At 49.8% G+C, this 23,052-nt stretch overlaps 1 protein-coding gene across 2 annotated transcripts; it reads left to right on the forward strand.

Moving 5' to 3' along the window:
* Positions 1 to 20,387: 20,387 nt before the first annotated feature.
* Positions 20,388 to 22,889, forward strand: LOC143161710 (transcription cofactor HES-6-like). 2 transcript variants are annotated; one of them, XM_076340824.1, is made up of 4 exons: positions 20,388 to 20,478; positions 20,574 to 20,660; positions 20,742 to 20,823; positions 20,913 to 22,889. In XM_076340824.1, exons 1-4 carry the CDS (start codon positions 20,398 to 20,400, stop codon positions 21,344 to 21,346), a joined length of 684 nt encoding a protein of 227 aa, XP_076196939.1. In that variant the 5' UTR covers positions 20,388 to 20,397; the 3' UTR covers positions 21,347 to 22,889. The 2 variants fall into 2 exon arrangements, with proteins under 2 accessions (XP_076196939.1, XP_076196940.1); XM_076340825.1 differs by lacking the exon at positions 20,574 to 20,660.
* Positions 22,890 to 23,052: the final 163 nt, after the last annotated feature.

A 23,052-nucleotide genomic window follows, 5' to 3' on the forward strand; every position in this document is an offset into this window, starting at 1 on the left:
TCCAGATACGAGCAGGGATTGGCCATGCCTTACCCACAATGCATCGAATACTGGCTTAGGAAGCAAACACCCTCGCTCTTCATACCACTTAACCAGCAGCGACTGAACGGGGAGATACGGTGTATTGGCTGCCAATCAATTGATATGCATCCAGCTCCTCTCACCTGCACTTACCAGTTTTGCTGGTGCAGCCATACTGGCAAAACTCCCCACCACAGCAAAATCCACCAATGGAATCAACACATCAGACAAGTAAAATCAGCTTCATTTACCTGGCACTTTTATGCTGGTATAACTGGTAGGGATTTTGCAGTGATGCAGCATAATTAAAATCAAACAAACAAACAAACCTTTGCCACCAATGTCCTGCACTGACCAGACTTGAAAATGTGAGGCTGTTTGATCCAGGGGTCCTCTGCAAAGCAAGCACAAAGGACTATTTCAACTGCCAGTGGGAAGCTCCCATCTCTGGGGTGAAATACAGAAGCAGCTTAACGCTGAAGGTGCTTTGGCTGAGGTAAACAATCAAAAATGCTGCAGGCAGCTGGAAATGGAGGAAGACAGAGAAGCAGAGGAGAGCTCTTAGCATGAGGCTTTGGCCATCGTTACTCTGGGACTGATGTATGTGGCCTGTGGCCTGGAGACACTCTGAGTCATGGGATTTATGCATGCAGGGGTGCTGGTGTCTAAAAGCCAGGTTAGAGACAGGAATCTTCCTTCTTTACACCATTACTTGAAATACCTGTCAGGATGTAAAAGCATAAGAATCGCTTTAGGTGAGAGCAGGAGCCCACCTAACACAGCATCCCATCTCTGATGGGCCAGGGAAAGAGCAAAAGGAGTGAGCATGGAGCTGTTATTCCACAGCACAACACTCCCTCTTACCTTTTTTTTATTTTATGGTTTCCATTTGCAGTTGCCTAATTACAATCCCTATATATTGAAATCGGGATTAAAAGCAGGGCCAAAAAAATGAAGATTATGGAGACTTGCATTTCAGAGAGCTAGTGCCGAGGTTCCTATTGTAAGTCCAGTCAGATTTAGGGCTGTCAATCAAAGGGTCACATTTGCCTTCAAAGACTGCTGTGCTATGAGGCATTTCCTGATGCTGAGCGCCCTGGCTTAGCTGCCCATTGCCATGGCGGGTGGAGAGCTGCGAGACCAATCACTCTGACTTATCAAATACCCAGCAGCTCAGTGCTCTCGTCTGGGGGATATAAAAACATATCTGCCCTAATCTCATTTTCCAAGTGATGGTGCAGCTTCAAAGCGAAGGAGATGTTCTCCAGAAGAGCCTGCCTCTGGGGTGCATTGCCATCTCAGGGTGACGCAGCCGCGGCGTTGGTCTCTGCAGCAGCATTTCTCCAGAGGTGTCCCTCCACCTCTAGCAGCCCATCAGTGAGGACACCTGATGTGGCGAGGGCCCGTATTTTGTTTCCATGGTCTCCACTCTCTCCAGGGGAGGTTTCCTGACCAGCCAGCACAGGTAAGAGGGAGGAGACAGGTGAGTACAGACACAAGACCCCTACGTGGGTGCCCCCGGGAAGGGGGGGAGCTCTGCCTGGAGCAGCTGCTGGCATTGACAGAGCAGCCGGGGCAGAGATCTCCCCCGTGTTTCCCCTCTCCTCCCACTACCTTGCCAAAGCTTTTACAATTACTTTTATGAATTTCCCCAGGGGAATAAAAAGATTAAGGCATGAGTAAGAAAACCAGAGGCATGTGGAGTCTGGCCTCAGCACGGGGGCTGGCTCAGGCTCCCACCTGCATTCGGGGGGCTGCTTTGATGCCTGCAGCATGCTGGAACTCCCATTTTGACTGCTGGGGACCATCTTCTCCAGCAATTTTGCCACACCCTGTGCTCCCACCACGTTATCCTCCTTCACAGATCTGCCCCTGGACAGAAGCGTATCTCACCTCGTCTGCCTGGGGACTGCAAGTTCTTCTCAGCTCACACCAGCAGTGGCTATTCACAGGGGGAAAAAGCTGTTTCCAGAGTTGAGTTTTGGCACTTCATCTACCCCACCCCTTCCCCAGTCCAAGGGAATTTGGAATTCTGATCTGGTCCACTGTCTCCACAACAAACCCCTTTACCAGATCCATGACTCCCCAGCTGCCTACAACAACTCAGCCCATGGGGAGCCCTTACTTGCTTTCCGGGTGTTTTCTCCATTTGTATTACACAAACACAGATTTGCAAAAAAGGAGGTGAAGTGTCTTCTGGAGGACGCACAGCACAGGCAGGCCAGGGGAAGAGAAACTCCAGGCTGATCCCTTTGAAAGACCTCCTTTCGCATGTAACTTTGGCATGGCTGACCACCAAACCTGCTTTGTGAGGCCAAAAATAATACATGTACAACACACCTGTGAGAAAAACAAGCATGTGAATGACTGCCATCAACAAAGACTTCCCCATACAGGTTGTGCTCCACTTAGGAACAACCTGCTCTGAGCAACCCCACATCCCAACCCGAGAGCACAGGCGTCAGAAATGCCAAATGCAGCCAGAGCCTACTGAGGTACTGACCACTTTCCAAACTGGGATCGGAGGAGTCAACCGGTCTGCGAAGTCCTACAGCCCAGCTCCCTGTGCCCGCACGGACGGCCCGCTGGAAAGCCTCGGTGTGGGCAGGGTTTGCAATACCTCCCTGCTGGTATCTGAAATCAGAGCGCAGCGAGGGGCTCATCCACAGCAGTAACTGGTGGGGAACAACCTGACAGGGAGAGCATTTCAGTGCGGTATGACAATCTATATTTATGGGAATACAATATCCACAAGAATACACTGGGGACTCGCCCAGCTGGCAGAAACGTGGCAGCTCCTGCAATTGCACTCGACATACGAGAGACGGGATGCCAGCTAACACCTGCCTTGTGTTTGTACAACACCACAGTACAACAGCTGCTGCATGCTCCCTGCATCCCAGACTGCCTGGAAGGTAAATATACCGCGTATAGGATAACCCAAAATTGCTCGGCAGCTAGGGCAAACACTTGATGCAATTGCTGGGCTCTGAAAAGGAAGGGCACACATGCAGTGATTTTTACCAGTGCAGACCAGGTTCTCTGGGAGGCAGCTACTGAAACATTGATGCCCACAGGTATTTTCTTCTCCGAAAGCTGCATCTCTTCCTTCTTCCCTTCAAGTCAGTGTGTTATTTGCAAAAGCCTAGTGAAACCCTGAAATCACACTTGAATGAGCTCTAGGAAACAAACCCACAGCTGACAGCTTGGCTGCAAGCACTGACTGCAAGAGCAACCGATGCCTCTACAAGCTGAGCAAAGCCAAATTTCAGGCCAGGTCAGCCGCTCTGAGGCAGTGCGGGCATACATGGCCCTGGCTGGTATCTCTGTACAGAGCAGGAGCTGGCTGTGGGCTAGGTGGAGGGATTGCGTGCAGATGCCATTCTGGTTTATGATCTGGTGAAAGGAGAAACACAGTCATTCAAGAACAGAGAAACCCTTCGGTGTCCTGAGGGAGAACACGCAGTCCCGCACCACCACGCAGGACAACTGGGCCCTCCCCTCAGCTCTGCCGCTGGTTTCCTCTGCAACGTTGCTGGAGTAACTCATTTTCCCTTTGCTTGTCTCCGGCATTTGCGACCCTCCCCTCACCTCCCTGGCGCAGGCAGCAGTGCAGCCGGGCTGGCACTGCCCCTCGCCCCTGTGCCGGCATGCATGAGGCAGGGAGTACTTTGCCCTGTTCTCCTCGAAAGTGCAAGCAACTTTCGCACAACCCCAAACAAAACCTCACAAACTTTCCCCCGGGTATTTTTAATTGCTGTTTGAATGATCGGTTTCTCCTCCATCCTCCTTTGCGCTCTGCATCAAGTGTGAAAGGCAATCGTGCCAAGCTCCAGACCCTGCCCGGGCTTCAGACCATCATGGGACCGGCTTTTATGCAGCAGAGTTACACTTAAGGAAACTGAAGGGCAATAGAGAGTAATGGCCCAGGTTTGCTCTGAGCAGGCCGGATTCAGCCAGATTACAGCGTACGGCACTTAGTCCACATGAAGTCCTGCTAAATTTAGTGAAGCTAGACTCAGTGAAACGCCAGGTAAAAGAAGATTCAGAAGTAAAGCTGCCAAAATACGTCCCCCTGGGAGGCGTGACAAACACTGCACAGATTTCCATGGGATGACAGCTAATATAAAGGCAGAGCTGATGCATGAAGACTTCAAGAGGATTTGCTGATTCCAGTGTGTACCTTTAGCACCATTTCAAGAGACAGATTTCACCAAGAAACAACGGGACGAACTGAAAGAAAAGAACTCAACAAAGTGGTTCCATGAAGGGTGAAATGGATGAGCACCCATGGACCTGCGCCGCGAGGGTGCGGGGATCCTCTGCTGTCTGAGAGGGGCTGAGCTCCCGCTGCAGCGTGTCCTGCAATGGGGATGCAAACAGGGTCTCTTTATTTCCACCTGGCCGCCTACTACTCCAGCCCTGGAGAGCAGAGGCTGCGCAGCGCCCAAACCCACCTGCTCGCCCCACGGCCCGGGCGGATGGGCGGCAGAGCCCCGACGGGAGCGTGGCAAAGCGCCAAACGCTCCCACTTCAAAGCCGAGCCAAGCAACCAGATTGTCTGTTGGCTTTTATTATGCCGCTATTGCTTGCGTGGTGAATTCCAGGCGGGGAACATAACGATAGAAGCGCTAGGATCGCCTTGCTTATGATAAAGTTCAAGTACAATATGTAGCTCATAAAGAAGAAACCTCTGGAGTTTCATCCTGAAATCGCTGCTCTGAGTCATGAGGGTTTGTGTAGCGCGGACACAAGGCGTGACAACTGGCAGCGTTTGTCACCTTTGGGGAGAAGGTAGATTTTTAGCCCAGTACTGGAGATGGTAAGAATATACCAACCAAGTTTATTCCTGTTAAAGGCTGGCTCATCTGCTGAAATCTTTGAGCGGGGTGTTTGGAAATAGCATGAGTTGTGGAGCTTTGTCTTCCAGATGGAGCTCAGCAGCCCAGCCTTTCCAAATCCATCCCCCCTCCACCTCACCCCACAGGCTGGAAGGAAGAAAGAACAAGGGAAGGGGATATACATAAAAGAATACCACGGGCCGTGTCTCAGGAAGGAAAAGTACAGCGGCAATGCACTCCGGTGGGTAGGGCAACAGAAGGGCTGGGTCGTTACTACAACTGCCAGCTGTCTACTGTGTGACTTTGGGGGAAATCATGCCATTTCTCCACCTCACTTCTCCAGCCTATGGAAGTATTTCGATGACGGTATTTGCAAATTAAAGAACAAAAGCACTATATATAAAATAGGCCCACTCAAGCCCAAGTAACTTCTGTTTGCTGTATTCAGAAAAGGGCTGTTTTCTTTGGCCACAGCTCTTACACACGTCTCAAGCCCAAAGGTGTATAGTGGCCTGTCAATCCTTGTAATGTTACACCACTAAAATGTACAGTGAAGCAGAGAACCGCATCCAAATACTATGGAGAGCCAAAAATTCCCCCACACTATACCAACAAGCAGGTGATAAGGGAGCAACTGTACAGCCTGAGAATTTGGGACTGCTGGCACATCTCCATCACACAGTGAACCTAGGGGCTAACATCCCCTGAGGATTTTCAACAGCAGAGACAGGGCCTGGCACAACAATCAGATCAGTCACCGGCTGACAGCACCACTCAGATTTGGCACTGTGGCGGAGATAGCAGCAGAGATATTAGTAGCCAGGTGTGCACATCTGGAGCAATGTACACAAGGAAGACAGGCTGGCTTCCTAAGTCAGGCTGGGCATTGCTTGGGCAATGACCCACCAAGACCAACACTACTTGCACTGACATACACTCAAAAAAGCTGCAAATATTCCCCTGCTTTGCTGGAGTGACAGGCTGGGGAAAGGAGCAGGTAGTGTGGGGAGTGCCTGAAGGCAGACAGAAGCAAGTGTATGCTTAATCAGCTTAGCTAAAGTAAATCAATAGGCACTAAAATGAGAGGGTCCCCTCAGAGAGCCACGCAGCAGACAGAAACCCATTGGAAGGAATGGAATGTGCAAATGAGCAGCTCTCCCCAAGATATGATCTGAATCAACCTGAAGCAGCCCCAGCCAGATGCACCATCTGCTCAGAGCATTCCACCAGGACATCCTGGTCGACAGTGTCAAAACCAGCAGACAGATCAAGGAGCGTTAATACAGAACATACCCCCGAGCCAGCTGGCAGGGAAAGATCACGGCAGACCTTCAAAAGGGCCGTCTCAGGACCATGCCTCCTGCTTGAGCCAGACTGGAATTTATCAACGGCATCGTATACACAGAGGTGTGACTGCTGCTGTAATGCAATGGCTCTCTTGGAAGAGGGGAAGGAATTGCAGGATGGACATCAGACAGCAGCTGACAAATCATCCAACAAAAGAGACGGCTGCCGTGAAACAGAAGATGAGACATCCAATTTTAGTGCTTTAACAAAACAATCCAGCAGTAAGGAAGCCCTGATAGAGGATAGGATTTCACAAGTATCATTGGTACACTCACAAGCAAAGGGTCACTCAGTCAGATCATAAGGGTAGCAATGAATTCACATCTCACTTCTAAAGTTCACCTACTTGGCATGATGTCTAGAGAGTTCCCATAAGATGCAGGATGTGGCTGATAGAAACACGTGGCTCACAATCTGGGGATGTAGTCCGATCTTATGATCTGCTGCATATCTCTGGAAGGGGCAGGTTACCTCTGTTTTGTTTTTCCTCTTGTCATCTCCTGCAACAACAGATGCAATTTTCGAGAGCTCGTGGGCAGACAATGCAACTCCTCCTGGTCCTGTGTCACACAAAGCGAGGCAGCGCGCTGGAGCACCGACTGGAGCAACCAAGGCCAGCCAGCAGCAGGCCAGCCCTGCATGCTCCTCTAAGCCTCACCTCCCTGCATGCTGCAGCAAGCACAGGTTTAGACTCAGTCCTTCTGGAAACAGCATGCACAGTAGCCCCTGAGACTCTAGAGGATGTAACCTGGAAGAGATCACTCTTGCCCTCACCCCAAGGACCCAGCGGTGTGCATGATTCCCTTCCAGACAGCCTCACCTCCCTCGGCTCTCTGGCCACCATCGTTCCTCAGGTGTCTGAGGCCCAGCAGCCAGAAGAGTAGCACGTCTCTACTCTTCACAATCCCGGCATGCGGGGAGGGAAAACAGACCAGGTGATTTTCTCTCTGCACCTCAGCTCCTCTGTGTGTTTCATACACCGATACAGCTCTCTGTGGTAAAGGGGGGGGAGCAGAGGGGGTCATGTTACAAACCCACCTTTCTTCCTGAAGGATTTTGAAGAGGGGCAGGCATTAATGGGGCAGATGAGAATTATCCCTCTTTTCATCATGGGATGGGCTCTATCAGCAACAACACGGGTAACACCTGAAACGGGCAGCTCAGGACGCTGGCTGGACATGTTGCTCCTATCTTACAAGTAAGATGACTCAGTGCAAGAAAAACAAACAAACAAACAAACAAATGCTGGAGGCCAACTAAAGGCTAATTAGAGCTGTACAGCATTTGCCAGAGAAGCCCCCTGCTGAGCTACAGCTTATACTGGCAGAGGGAGCTGTCTGTCTGTCCAGACAAATCACATGCCAGAACAGCTCATGAGCAGCCAAGGGGCAAGAGGGCTGTCCTGGGGGTACCCCTCACACGCTCCCCCCCCCCCCTTCCCCCGGGACATCCTCAGCAGCACCCTGCCACTCCTCAAAGACAAGGCTATGCTGTGAAAACGCATTTAGGCTGAAGGAATGCAATTCGCTAGAGGACAAGCCTCTTCTGGCAACCTGGATTTTAAGAGAGAAATGTGAAAATTTTACAGGTCTTCCTGGAGAAGTTGGAGTGTCACCAGCTGTTTGCAGTACACCCCGGGGACACCGAGCCGGCTCAGTGCCACTGAGTACACAGCCACTCAGTAGGGCTCAACTGCACGACATCTTCACGCTTGGCTTGTTCAGTTGATCTCATTCACATACAAAAACAAGGCAGGCCCTGGGAACTCAGTGTATTTACTGTGTTCCAGGTACATTTCAAAAACCCGATTCCAACTGCATTAAAATTGAATAACTTGGCAGAGAGTCTATAAAACAGACTGTATTTCAAGACATAGCAAGACAGGAAGATGGTTAATGCAATTACACTAACAGTAAAATGCTGAACTTAATTATTACTTCAGCAATGATGACATATTTGTGATGATTAAGTTCAAGATCTGCAGATAAGAGGACATGGGTAAACTGCTGGGTTCCCTGGACTCTTTTTTTTCCTCTCCTCTCCTACGGAAACAACCCCGCTGCAAGCCTCAGTCTCTTCATCAGCCTGTCAGTCCCCCCCCAGTAACATTTAGCTTCTCTAGCTAAATTTAACAAAGGACGAGGAAGAAAAAAATTACTAGGAAATGAAGTTCCTGTGAATTCTGTGAACATGGTCATCTGGGCTGAGGTGAGAGGTCCTGCAACAGGCGTTCACCTTTTGCTGGGATGCAGAGGAACAAAGTATGGACACGAAGGAGAGAAGATTCAACCAGACGACACAAAGCCATGGGGAATCAAGCTTCATGGCTCCCAGAAAAGCTTGCTAGATGGCAAGTGTGGAAGGAGACTTTCTCCTGGAGGCACACAGTACATCACAAAAGATATTAAAGATAGCTCCATGTCACCCCTCCTCTCTTTCACTGGCTACTTGTACTGCACAAGTGCTAAAGAGGCAGCTTGTTACTGCTCCAGGGCCTCCTGTGCACAGCGCTGCACACACACAAGAGGCCTTCTGCTGCCACAGCAAACTTTGCCTTGCTTCTATTGCTAAATGCGGAGTGGGTTCAAATGAAATTCCAGCCACCTCAGGCTGCTAGAACAGCTCCCTCCCCTCACACCCACCTCCTGGTCAGGGGCAAAAGTGACTCCTTTCCACATCTACCCCACTCCCCGAACAGATATTCTTCATATTGAGATTATACTACCCTAGTAAGCTGGAGCAGACAGCTTCCATCTAGATCTTGGTTACTGTGTCGAACAAAAACTGCAAGATACTTAGATCCAGAAATTCTCCTTGAAAACTCTGACAGCATGCTGGCAGTCTTTCCAGAATGAACAGTGACTGAAATGCTGGTTGGAAGGGACCTGTGGAGGTCTCTAGTCCAAACCTCCTTGAAGCAGGGCCATTGCCAACAGTACATCATGTTGACTGTAGCTTTGTCTAACCAAGCCTCAAAAACCACCCAGGAGGGAGATTCCCTTACCTCTCTGGGCAACCTGTCCCAGTGCTGTACCATCTCTGTGGGAGAGAGGGTTTCCCAATATCTGATCTGAACCTTGCAAGTTGCAATGTGTGGCCACTGCCCCTTGGTGTATTATCTGCCACTAATGGGAAGAGCCTGACTCCAGCATCTCTGTAACTGCTCTTCCAGTAGTTGCAGGATGTTGCGAGATTCCCTTCAACCTCCTCTTGACCAAACTAAACAAGCCCACCTCCCCCAGGTCCTGACCATGTTGGCAGTTCCCTACTGGACCCCCTCCATGTTCTCACAATCATTCTCGCCCTGGGGTCCCAGAACTGGACGTTACTGCACTTGCCGTTGGCACAAACCCCGAGTCCTGTGCATAGTCTGGCACTCAGCATTTCTGGAGCTCAGAAGCAGCCTGATGCTGGGTAATCTTACACAGGCGATTTCTACCCATCAGAACCATGGAAGAGGTGTTGTGGTGAAATACTGGGCAGTCTAGGGCAAAAAGGGAACTTTTAGTAATTTGTAGTAAAGAGTAATATGATCATTGAGCATTGCTCCATCATCTGGCGATGAGCTGCTCAAATGCAAAACGTGTGGGTCCAGGATGTCAGCCCTGCTCACGCTGCTGCACTGGGACGGCACTCTGCTACAAGTACCGACTGATGTTTCTTCTGCCCTCCCCTGGGACTTACCACACACCATGATGGGGTCCCCCTAGCCTTGAGGAGCCTCAGGTAGTGGCTCAGTTTGGAAAAGGAGCAGAAAGCTCTAATTTAGACCAGAAGCTTTCAAGATCACTTCCTCCTTCAGATGAATTCTGTGCAAATAACTTTATTGATACAACAAAGACAGACGTCACTAGAGTAAATCAGTCAATTGCCCTCCGCACATGGGCCTGAACACAAACATCATAAAGCCTTTTCCTGGGAAACACAATACAAAAAGAATAAAAGCAGGCCTTGGAGTCGGGACCCGAAACCACAGTTCCCCTCTCTTAACCCCTAGCCCACAGCCCACATCCCCCTTCCCTCCTTGCTTTCACAATCCTGAGAGGTGGGTTTGCCTGGCCTGAAAGGAAAAATTGAAAGCAAGTCTCCTACTTGATGAAGTACTGGGCTTGCCAAGAGGCTATGACAGCAAAGACAGTACCTATCCTGATGGAAGCAGTGCTGCTCATGAGCACTGCGCGTGCCCACCCTTACAAGATGGGTCTAGATCCAGAATGGATGAGCCCCTGTCCGAAGCCTTAAATCAGCTCCGGGGGTCGGGAGGGTTTCAGATACACCCATACAATGTCTCCTACCGACAATTTCCAGACAGCTTCTTGCTAAGCACATGGATTTGTTAGACCTCCCTTTCAAGAGCCTTAACTCTCAGACACTATGTTTAGATGGTGGATGTTTAAGTTCCTTCTTGGAGCTCAACTCTTCTCTTTGCAACTCTTTTCTTCTATATAAAGCCATAAGAAATAAATGAATACGTAAAACCAAAATAGTCATCATAATAAAGGAACTTTTCCTAGAAGAGAAAATCCTAGAAAACAGGAAGGGATTTTGGAGAGATGACTGTGTCAGCGGAGAGACACTGAAGGAAACCACACACTGGCACTCGCAGTACCTGCTAAACACAACCCACATGACAGCCAACAGGAACTTGTGACAGCTTATTCTGGCTGCCCTTTGGATTACATTTATCACCAGAAGAGTTTCCCCAAAAAACACCACATGCTTTTGCCAGTATAGAGAATACCAAGGAATATGTGAGTTTCAGCTGACTGAGGAAAAGCAGCAGAAGAGCATGGCTAGAACCTCCATGCATCCATCTCACCCAGCTCCAGAGGGTGCAAAGCTGTCCAGGAGAGATGGGAGGAAGAAAGGTGAGAAACTGAAGGAGTTCAGGATGCCACAACATGTGACATGCCCGGAACAGAGGCTGTAGTCACAGCACCAGGCAGAAACATGTTCAATAGTCATCTACCACTACCATGTGTCATCCCTTGCCCTCCTGAGCTTATTGCTCTTCACAAGAAGGAAGAGCTGGCAGGCAGCAGGGCAAGCATACACCCCATTCAAACAGAAGGACCCTCATCTTGTGGAGTCCAGTGCCAGGCCCAAAGGGCCTGCCTTCTTGCTCCATAAGGAACAGCATCAGCGTCTCTGAGGACTCTCTCCTGGAGGATGCTGTGACCTGTTGATCCTCTGCCCAGCAGAGGCATATTTGATCTTGCACTGCTTTGGTCCAGCCTTGCCGGTCTGCCACCCACGGTCACTGGTGCCCTCACTCTGCAGTAGTTTCACACTCCAACCACCGTACTGCAGGTCCCTGCCGTGCCTAGGGCTGAGTGAGTTCTCTGTTCTTGTCAAGGTGAGGCCAAGGCTCTTCCCAGGCAGCTGCAGGAAGCACCTCAGCCCTACCTGCCCAATCTGGGCTTTTTGAATTTCAAGCACTGACAGGTAGGGACTTGCAGTTTTGCCCATGCTTTCCATAATGAAAGTCCCCAGAGGATCTGTTTACATTGACATCTAGGGTCAAGCCTGAGGGTTTACCCCACCCAGCTTAAGCCTACCTCAGAGCTTGCACCGAAGCCATCAGCTCTGTCCTTCCTGATCCTCCAGATAAGCTCTTCAGGGAATCAGTCTTGTTTCTCCTTCTGGGCTTGCCTCTAATTACGGGTGTTAGAGACAGGAAGTGGGCTCCGCTCAAGACCAGGCAACTGTGGGCTTGGTGTTGGCCAACTGCTTGAGCTTGCATCTTGCAGGTGAATGGTTTGATCCCAGGCACACAGAACGGAGGCGTGGGACTGACAGGTTGATTTCTTCTCAGATCCTGAAGTCGAGCAAAGCTGTGCCAGAAAGCCTCCAAGAGCAAAGCTAAGGGAGGTGTCAGAGTAGATGGCCAGCAGAGCAGGAGCTGGAGGTATCTCTAAAGTCAAGCTTTAGTGATTTCCCTGCTATGGCCTGAAACCACATCCCTAACAAAGTTTGTGCTATATACCTCTATAAGCCATGGACATTTTATAGACCACCCGGAGCAAGGGCCACCTTTCTGCACCTTCTCCAGCACGTGCCTCTTGTGACACAAATGCGCATAGGAAGTCACCAGCCGCAACCCCAGAACTCTTGCTCCCCAACAACTTGCTCTTTGAATTCCTTGTTACTCACCAAACATTTAATCAGGGACAAGCAGCTCTCCAAGTGCCTGGTCTCCTACCTTTCATTCCCCTACTTTTATCCATAGACAGTTTAGACGGTACAGTTGTCAAATGAGCTTGCTGGGATCCAGACAGCTCAGCAGCTCTGGGGACAAGCCACCCCTGCTGTCTTGCAGCCCTGGCAGACCACATACCATGCCTCTGAAAGGGGTGCGAGGGAAGGAAACCAAGAGCGACTCAGACAGTGTACCAAAGCCACCTGCATTTTCAGTTTGTATGTTGATTTTGAGAGCTGCCCTCTAATTACAGTTTTAGGCTGTATATCATTGGGATTTTTATTTGACACGGCAACATGCGCTAGCCTCTAGTGGATCTAGTCCTACCACTTTGTTCACAAGTCCCTGTTTGTGCATGTGTGCAAACTTGGTGTTTGCCTTGTCTATTAATTGCAAGGACATAGAAGCTATGGCTGTGCTAAGAAACTTTTACTGGAGTTTAGAGAACATCAAGTAATCCCCAGAAGCCAATAAAATGGCTTCCCCCCAAACTAGCCGTTTCAGAGTCCAATTAAACTGGGTCCTGAATTCATCAAGTAAATGAACCCCTTCCTAACATGCTCCATAAAACAAGGCATGCTGCAGAGGATAGCGCTGCCCTTTCTCCAGAGCTTAAAAAAAACAAATAAAAAGCATTTTTAATTCTCTAGATAAAATAATATCATATCGTATGAACTAGCATTTTTTCCTCTTTTAAGTCACCCTGTGTAGCATAAATATGAGCCTGCATGGTCCTGACTTCCTGTGGTTCCACTGCTCTTTCCTGAACTGTTTTGCTTATGTGATTTGTTTCTAGTCATATGAGCTGGCTACGATGCTCTGTTGACACAGCCATAATCATGGGAACAGCAATCATTTTCTACTGATTTTGGAGGCACAGCACCTTCACTTCAACCCTCCGAAGGTCCCTTCCATCGCCACCCCACGGCTGCTGAGAGGTGAGTGGAAGTACTGAGCAGCCCCACATGATCAAAAGCCAGCACAGAAAACAGCAGGAAGACATCTTTCATTCTCCTGCAAATACCTATGTCCCATCAGAAAAAAAAATGAAGAAAAATGACTGTGCAAGCAGAGGAATTAGGTTCTCCTCTACACGTTGCAATCCTGCATCACATTCATGACCCTCGGGGACCCATTGAGCCTTTGGGAACGGGAGAGCCAGGCAGGTAACATTTACTGGCCCTGTCAGGAGAAAATATGTCTACCCATAGTTTGCAGTGTCTTGGAACATTTTTGTTTCCACCCCATTTCTGACACCCACAAGTAGCCCAGATGACATTTACTGGGACTGACTTGCCAGCTCTGCGTTGGTCTCCCAGTTGAACTGAAGGCAGCATGTTTCCAGCCAGCAGCAGCCCCTTACTCTGTAGCTGACTGGGTTCAACTGTGCATTGCCTGTATCAGAAAGCTGTGAAGAAGCACTTCATAGAGGTTATGTTTCTCTGAGCTGAAGTTCCAGAGCTATTTCTCAGACCAAGTATTCAAAAACATTATGCTCCTCTTAAAGTGTGCTAGGCTCCTCCAGAAACAAGGGCAGACACATGTGGAGAGGAAAGAATGACAGCACTCATCACCTCTTTCAAATCTGCTCGCTAAGCTTCCTTCACGCTACCTCATATCAGTGCCTTCCAGCATCACTCTAAATGATGGCTTCTCACCAAAACGGACGTAAGAAGCTTCTGCAGCGGGTTAAGGGACTCAACCACCAACATAAATCAGCCGAGCAGTATGCCAAGTAAATGAGCTGTACAAGACAGCAAGGCTAAAATCCACTCTGAACTAGTAGTTAAAAGACGTCCTCTTCCATAGTACACAATAGACCAAGTCCTCAGAAGGGTCCTTTTCCGTACTATTAAAAGGAGTCTGAGCTATAAAGTATCACCTCCTTTGAGAAACAACCCACCCAGACTGGGAGCATGGCACAGTTAAGACAAGATCCACAAATATCTGTTACTGTGGTCATATCCCAGGTTGTTCATGGATACCTCCAAGAAACACATCTGTGCAAGCTGAGGTATCTCTTGCAATAGGGTCAAACCCAGTATTTATACAAAACACGAGCTACCGAAATCGGTGCTGGGACTTTCAAGTAAAGGGGATCAGTCTCTGCCTGTAAAATATTTCTCATTTTGATTTAGAGAAGACCACTGTTTATCAAAACTGACCATAAAATATATTCTGTCATTGCTAAAAAGGATCATACAAACACCCCCCTGAGAGCACAGGGTTTTTTCCCCCACCTACAGATATGCAATTTGCAATATGAATGCAAACCCGTGAGAGACGATGAAAGCAGGCATTTTCTAAAGCATTTCACAAAACAAACGGGAGCAAAGTTCAGAGCCTGATTATGTACATGTTAATCTGATAAAAATTAAACCTGTGTCCTGTCAACAAACTTGGAGCGTCATTGCCAGAGGTACAGACTGGGAGTTACCCTGGCCACTGCATATCAGAAGAAATATGCTCTGAAGGGCACACACTTAAAAAAAACTTTCAGCCTTAGTCAGCGTTGTGTTTAAGGGATTCAGCACCTTCTCTGAAGAAAATGTACTTTAACGAGGATGCCTGCAAGTCATTTAGGAACTAATAAAAATATCTTGCAGAGGAGGACCAGTGATATACACATCACTGTTACAAAGATAGGATAAAGCCTATGATGAAGTCAGCCCCATAATTAGATAACTTTCAAACGCTAAAAATATTAGAGAAATCAAATACAAGAGGCTTCCCTGGAAACACCATGAAACTGCTCCTTGAAGCACCACAGGCAGATTATTATTTTTTTAATCCAACTGAAAAAACCTCTGTACTTGCTTCAGATAGTTATTCTCACCTCCCTAAAATAAATTCCACAAACACAATGTGACCAAGCGACGGTCTCTCTAACCTCACAAGACACAGGACGCTGCCACAGTCACTGACAACAGACCACAGGCTAAATGGTACGAGTTGAAGCAGTTTGCAAAGATATATGAGTGTAGACATATCTCTACTGGAGCCCAACAGGTTGAGGGGGAAGAATGACAAGGTAATAAAAGTGGCACACGGGGTTTTGCTGGGGGGAGCCCCACAGTGCACAACACACATCCATCACTCACCCGCGGGGAGAGGCTTTGCTATCCCCACTACTTGGTCAGCACAGCTCCCCCCCATTCGTTGCATTTGGGTATCACCACAAGTACCTTCGAAATGGCAGAAAGCAGGGCCCATCCTCTCAGTCAAAGGGGAACCCGAGCCTTCACAGGCGGCAACCGCAGTCTTGGGGCTCTTCTGTGAATGGACCCAAGACCCTTTTGAATGCTGCTCATTAGTGTTGTGGCTGGCATGAACGATTCTTCTGTGCCCCAGCTGATGAACACAAGCACTGCTGCCAAGTCTGCTGATAAATAAAAAAGGATAGGAAAAGCCTTATGGTTTTTGAAAGGGGCAACAGAAACTCAACGCTCAAGGCAGCAAACACAATTTGCAGTAACAAACAGATTCAAGTCCAAGAGCAGCTCAGTGGTGATACTCAGCCCGATTTTCCTCTTAAACATTTGCTTTTAACAGCAGAAAAACTGATAGCACTAAAGGCAACTAGGATCAAGCTGATGGGGAATGCTGCAAACTTCTCCGAACAGCCTTCCTCATTTGCTTCATTTATCACCTAGAGCCCTCAGCTCTTCCAGCTCCAGGCATGCTCCCCTCCACCTCGGTTCTGCGAGCGGGACTAATTTTCATCTGAGACAAGGCAGGAGACTAATTACAGTACACATTTCATTTGTGAAGGGACCCCAGGGAGAGGAGGAGGGGGAAGATAGCTCTTTGCTTGCTCTGCCACCTAAACAGTTCGTATTTGTTAGTGTAGAAATAAGTATGATGACAGCAAACTGATGCCTAAGGAGCAATTCACCCATTAACCTTACATCCACCACAGTTCACACCCACCACTACTTATATGCACTATTAATATTTATAAGGATGACGTGTCTCCTTGAGAGGAACTTGTGCCTCCGACGACAACAGATGTTATACCATTTATGAAAGAAACTACTCAAGCATTTCCAATGGACCTTGTCCACGCTCATCATGTCTTTATCCCATGCTCTGATTATATTATCTGCGGAGAGCCTGGGTGACCTACTGACTCAAGCTCAAGAACGTGGATGGCAGCACACTTGCCTGTAGAGTCCTTAAAACTTTTCAGAGTTGCATTATGCCTTTGTGGATGTTCTTCTGGGAGCCGGAGACCTTTCAAATGCACCTGATAGCTCAAACAGAAGTGTGTGAGGTATTACGTGGCAGACTCCCCCATCTCATGAGGATTTGCCATTTACCTGGGCCTCCAAAACACATGGCAAGTAGCTGAGGCTACAGGATTGTCTCCCACAGTTGCCTCTGCCGCTGTCACCACAGCTGCATTAGTGATCACACATGATCTATGAAGAATTAAAACCTGTTGTTATATACTGCATTATACTGGCCTACACATGGACTTGCAGGCAAACACATGCAGCAAGACACTGATCCCATTATCTCTGCTAAAACCATGCTGCTCCTCGGCTAAACTGTAATATATATCATGTGTGGGAGCACCAGCATCTTGGCAGGACAGAGCTCCCTGCTCTAGCAAAGGTTAAACTCCCACTCTTCATGCGGGAGAAAGCAGTGCCCGTACACCTCCCCATCAGCAGACAGCAGGATGGGTTTAACCTGGAAAGAACGATACGGCTAAGTCGATGGGTTTACTGAAATCTCCTTCAGGAACCACCATACATGGGCAAGCACTGAGGTATAAGACAAGGTATCTAAGGAACATTTTCTTTTACTAGATTGCAGTTGACATTTCCATTAAAATGCATGAGGTTATCATGAATCGCTTCACCTGATGTGACGGAGCTTGTTTAAAGTGGCACAAAAATGTCACATTATCCCTGTGGGCTAGAGCAGATAGCCTGCAGTGACTTCTTCCTCCAGAATGGCAGCTCTAGTAATGCCCTGATATTTATGGCACATACATTTTTAATGTCCAGCACAAACGGCTCCAGCATTTGTCAACTCATTTGACCTGCAGCTTTTCAAAGAAAATACAAAAAGACATGCTGCAGAGCAAGAGCTAGCAATGTGTAAAATACCTTGCCATCAGCACCCACCAAGTCAGAACAGAAATTGGATGTTATAGCCTTGGCCAACTCTCTCTGGCCTTTCTTGGCCAAGCTTTGCTAGCCCGCTGCTGGAGTCTCCTCTTCTTGTGCATGCAGAAGTCCTCACCCTGTGCCTGCGGCTCCTCACTGCTCCAAAACATGCAGATCTGAGGCTTGTGAGAAATCATTGCTGTTCAGCAGCCATCAGCATGTCATCACCCAAGTCCTGACACATCTGAACCATGACTGAGGTGAATTCAGGAGCTCCTTCACTTCACATTTTCCTAGATTAACAATGCAGCATCTCTAACCTAAGTTAGCTCTGAAACACAACCAATACAAACGACTGCAGTAAAGAGGCCTGACAGATTTGGGGACTAGATTTGCAGCTGCAGCGGTGCACTGTTTCTTGTGTAAATCGGCAGAATTTACACCAGTGTAAACCCCACTGTTTGAGCATCTCTGATTACGTATGCTAAGAAAAGCTAAGCTTTCTCTGAAGAGAAAACAAGCTCACAAACTCTTGGAGTTCCATCTTTTACCACATGACTACATGTATTCAGTGTGTTACTGCACATTTTATAAACACGTTTGTGTGTGTATTTGTGTTTTTACACGTCTACTGATCTTACGTGCCTAGTTTGGTTCAGAACAAAGATGGCTCCTTCAAAATCGTGACACCCATTACTTTGCTGTCATTTGCACCCATACAATTGTCTTTTTTCCCTCCCATTTAGGCTAACTATGAATAAACTGTACACAAAATGCAGTCACAGATGTCTCTACTTGCTTAAAGACAAAAACATTATGTACCTGGCCTGGCCTAAACAGCATTTCTGCTTAGCCTGCATTAATGGTATCGATGACAAGGATAAGCCAGTTTCCACACTGCATTACATGGAGCGTTGGGTGCATCAGAAGCGGAAGGACAGATTTAGTCATCCAGCCCCAGGTACTCTGTCCTGCCTGGTGCAATGAAACATGTCACCTACAGAGCAAACTCTCTGCCAAAATCCAAGCATTGTTGCTTTAAAATACAAGGAAGAAACACAACAGAAGCACCTTTCTGAAAATAAAATCTCCTGTTCATTGCGATACAAAAAGCAGAGTGGTCTGAGCTTAGGTCTCCAGCCAAGATATCCCATGTGCCAGCTTTATCCCTGATGCACTCCCCTGCGATGACCATGAGAAGATGGTGCTGAACATCTCTATCCTGGTTTACTCTTTTATCAGACGCAGATTAGCATATTGTGGGTGCAGATGTTTATATGGCTCTTTGAAGATGAAAAGCAGCATTAAGTAATACTGGGACTGACTAAGAGCTACCAGGGCCTTTCTCAGCACGCGTGCCATTACCCGCTGGACCATGTGGGACGAGTCAGACACCAACTTACAGACACAGATCAATAAAAAGTAATAGAGCTGGGGGTCCTGGGGCTCTCTGTGCAGCTGTGGGCACACCAGCTCGCGCCGGACCTCTCAGCAAGGAAAACCTCAGCACCACCAAAACCAGAGGGTCTTCCCTGGGGTTTTTAATGGCGAAATGAACAGGGGTATGCCAGAGCAGGAGGGGAGCCATGCCGGACACGTACAGGGAGGCAAGCGTGCGGCTCCATGCCTACAATGCCAATTCAAGTGGGGGATGTGTCTCCCGTTTCCTCGGGCGGTAAAAATATGACATGCATTAGCGAGGAGAATAAAAGGAGGGAAACAAAGGAGCGGGAGTGAACACCTGTCGCTCTCCTCTGGGACGAGCCCTAATGCTTTTATTTGCCTCAGTCTGCTGGGGGAACTGCAGCTGCCAACTGTCATCAGCATCAAGTTACCCACACAAAGCTGGCCTGCCGGGCTCTTTCAGCCAAGGGAGGCAGAGGGCTGCAATGCGCCCAGGGAAGGCACCGAGCATTTGGGGCGCAGCTCCCCATGGCTGCCAGGCAGGCGAGCAGCCCCCCCAGGCTGAGAAAGGGCTGCAACAGCCCCGTCTCGGCCAACCGCTGGAAAATGGCCGTGGTGCTAACGCTTCTCTGCTACACAGCCTGAAGCGAGTGCGTCGTCCCAGGCAGGCACCCAAACCCTGCACGGTTGCAAAAAGGCCCAACTTTAAAAACCTCCCCATCCATTTGGGTGGGGACAGGACGAAAGGACCGGACCCGTCATCAGCTGTGCATGCTCAGACCCCACTGGTTTCCTGCTCAGGGATGAATTAGCCTCTTTCACGCCCAGGTTGTTGCTCGTACCCAGCCATCCCGGCCCACAGCTGTGACCACATGCGCTGCCGGCAGCGAGGCGCGTTGATGGCCTCGAGCATGCTCTCTGGCTGGTAAACAGAACCCCTACACACACATTTTCTAAGGCTTTGAACACGTAGATGGCGGAGGGTTGGGGTTTTTGGAGGTGGTTTTTTTGGAGGTCACCGATGTGCCCCAGCGCTTCAAGGCCGCAGCAGGAGATGCCGTGCTGCAGGCTGGGGGTACGGCCCCCTGCCCCGGCACCCCGGGCCCTGCCGGCCTCCGCGCTGCTGCCCAGGCCGCGACAAGCCCCGGGGAGCGAAGGGACGGTCGGCCCAAGCGGCGGAGCCGCGCCCGCACCGGGCCTGGCCGGGCCGGGCCAACAACGCCGGCAGGGCCCGGCGAGCAGCGCGGCGGCCGACGGCAACCGCAGGCTCGGCGGCACGCCCCCCCCCCCCCGCCCCGGCGCAGACAAAGCGCCCGCCTTCCATTGGCCCGTTCGGCCAACGCTCCGGCGGCTGCCCGCGCGGCGCGGCCAATGGGCTCATTGACATGCAAATCGAAGGGTATAAGTACGGCGGCGCGGGGCGGGGAGCGGAGCGGAGCGGAGCAGCGCGGGTCCGCCGGGCCGCGCCATGGCGCCCTCCTTCCGGCCCGGCAAGGGCCGCTCGCCGCGGGGGGACGAGGACTGCGCGGAGGCCAGGGCCGACAGGAAGGTGAGCGACGGGGGCGCCGCGGCGGGCGGGGCCGGGGCCGGGGCCGGGGCCGGGGCCGGGCGGGCGGCGGGCTGACGGCGCTGTTGTCCCCGCAGACGAGGAAGCCGCTGGTGGAGAAGAAGCGCCGGGCGCGGATCAACGAGAGCCTGCAGGAGCTGCGGCTGCTGCTGGCCGACAGCGAGGTGAGGCGGCGGGGCGGGGGCCGGGCCGACGCGGGCGGCGGGGCGCGGGGCCGCGCTGACGGCCGCGGCGCCCCGGGTCAGTTTCAGGCGAAGCTGGAGAACGCGGAGGTGCTGGAGCTGACGGTGCGGCGGGTGCAGGCCGTGCTGGAGCGCCGCTCCCTGGGTGAGTGCCGGCGGGGCGGCGGCGGCGGGGGGCCGGCCCGGCCCGGCCCGCGCCTCACCCCGCTCCCCTTTCTGTCTCCCGCGGCGCAGAGGGCGGGCGGCTGCACCGCGAGGCCAGCGAGCGCTTCGCCGCCGGCTACATCCAGTGCATGCACGAGGTGCACACCTTCGTCTCCAGCTGCCCTGGCATCGATGCCACCACGGCTGCTGAGCTGCTCAACCACCTGCTGGAGTCCATGCCCCTCAACGAGGGCGGCTTCCCGGACTTGATCGCGGACATTTTGGCAGATCCTGCCCTCGGCCCCTGGCCCAGCAGTGAGGCGCTGGCCCCAGCGGCCGAGGCCTCCCTGGGCCTTGCTCTCCCTGCCTCAGCACCCTCGCCCTCCCCCAGTGAAGAGACCTGCTCCGACTCGGATGAGGTGGAGGCCGAGCCTGGCCAGACCTCCACTGATGGACTGGACGCTTCCCGGACGCATGGCCTGCCTTCGCCTAGCTTACCCAAATCGATGTGGAGACCCTGGTAACAGAGGAGCACGCAGGAGTCAACGCAGACCTACCTAGCAGGAAGAGCAGCAGGGCCCCACGCTCCCCTGCAGCCCTCCAAGCAGCACAGAGGACCGCCAGCACGTGTGCATGTGTGCAGCTGGCATCGCTGTGTTTTGGGACTGCATCAATGGCACTCTTACGCTGTCATGCCCTGACAGGCTAATAGCTAAACATGTTAACATTTCATCTGTGTGTATGTGTGTGTGCGTGTGGCATTTTGTAACTTTAGGGGTTGTTTTGATGAGGGGGGAGGAGGGAGTTGGCTTCTAGTAGCAAAGCTCTTTGGGGGATACACAGCAGTTATTTTACAACCCTGTCTCTTTCTCTTGGCCCTTATAAGTGGCCCAAATATCACTACCTTTTTCTCTTAAGAAAAAGCCCTTGTGCATTTCAAATCATGACGGTTAACTCCATGAGAAGCTCAGATAAGTCTGCATGTAGAGTTTTAAGTGTTCTAGTGATAGCAAAGATCCCTGAAAGGGGTTGGTGTGGTTAGCATCTGTACTCGGTAGCAGTCTATAGAGTTTCACCTTCAGTGAAGGAAGAGAAAACTAGAAACCTGTTGGAATTAGATGAGCATTTAAAAGATATTGGTGGCAGGGTGCCTTTTAGAAATGAGTGTCTTTATGCACATTTTGCTTTTAGCACATTTGAGTTTATTGTGACTTTATGTATATTAGGGTGTCAAACATTTTTTATTTTTAATCTTTAATAAAATACTGAATTCACAACAGATCACGTATTGTGGAGTGTGATGCACTTCTAACTGGTTTAAAAAATTAAATACAGCTCCCTATTGTTAACTATTAACAAAAGTATGTATATGTTGTGGAAACAATGCTGGTAATTAAGCACTTAATTCTTGTACTAAGCATTGTTAGCTCAAGTATTGGAATTCAAATGTTTCTTTTGTTTAATACTAGAAGACACTTAAGTTATTGCAGTGAGCAAGGTAATATTGCTGTAGGGTTGATCTTGGGCCACAGATTTCTGGGCTAGTTTATCTGGATGCTGGTCTCAAACCTACTCTACTCGATCTCCCATCTGAAGGTGTTGCTCATACATCTACAGTCCTAACCCCAGAAGTGCTAGGCAAATCCTGTCCTGGGACATGACTTCACAGGGGGTTTGGGTTTGTTTTTTGTTTGGTTGGTTGGTTTGGTTGTTTGGAGTAGGGTTTTTTTGCTCTTGAATGCAAAGTTGAATAGAGTGTGCAATGGATTTGGAAAGTATTCTTTAAAATTAAAAAAATTTCATGGGGGACACCCTCAGCATTCTTGTACATAAGGTTTGACACCTCCCCTGTTCCTACTTTTGGGAGATGCAGGTTATTTATGCTGTGATAATACCTTTCAGAGAGCTGACACTGTAAAGAGAAAAACAAAAAGGATTATGAAGTTGCTTAATACATGGAAGTTCCCAAATGTAGAACAAGAAAGGAAGCAACCTAACTACCAAGGGACTAGACGTGTAACTTTCTTTTTGTTAACAACCCTATGGAATAATAAAAATGGAAACTAAGATACTGGTAAGATCTCTCCTTTGTAATTTTAAGTTACCTGAGGTGGGTGTTCTCATTCAAAGATGGGCATCAGATTTGTTTGGTTCTTATTCCCTTTTGTGCTAAATTCCCTTTGAACTGGGGGGAAAAGGGCAAAAACCAGCTCAGCAGAGGGAGGTGAGA

The sequence above is a fragment of the Aptenodytes patagonicus genome, chromosome 6, assembly GCF_965638725.1.
Source record: "Aptenodytes patagonicus chromosome 6, bAptPat1.pri.cur, whole genome shotgun sequence".
Lineage (NCBI taxonomy): Eukaryota > Metazoa > Chordata > Aves > Sphenisciformes > Spheniscidae > Aptenodytes > Aptenodytes patagonicus.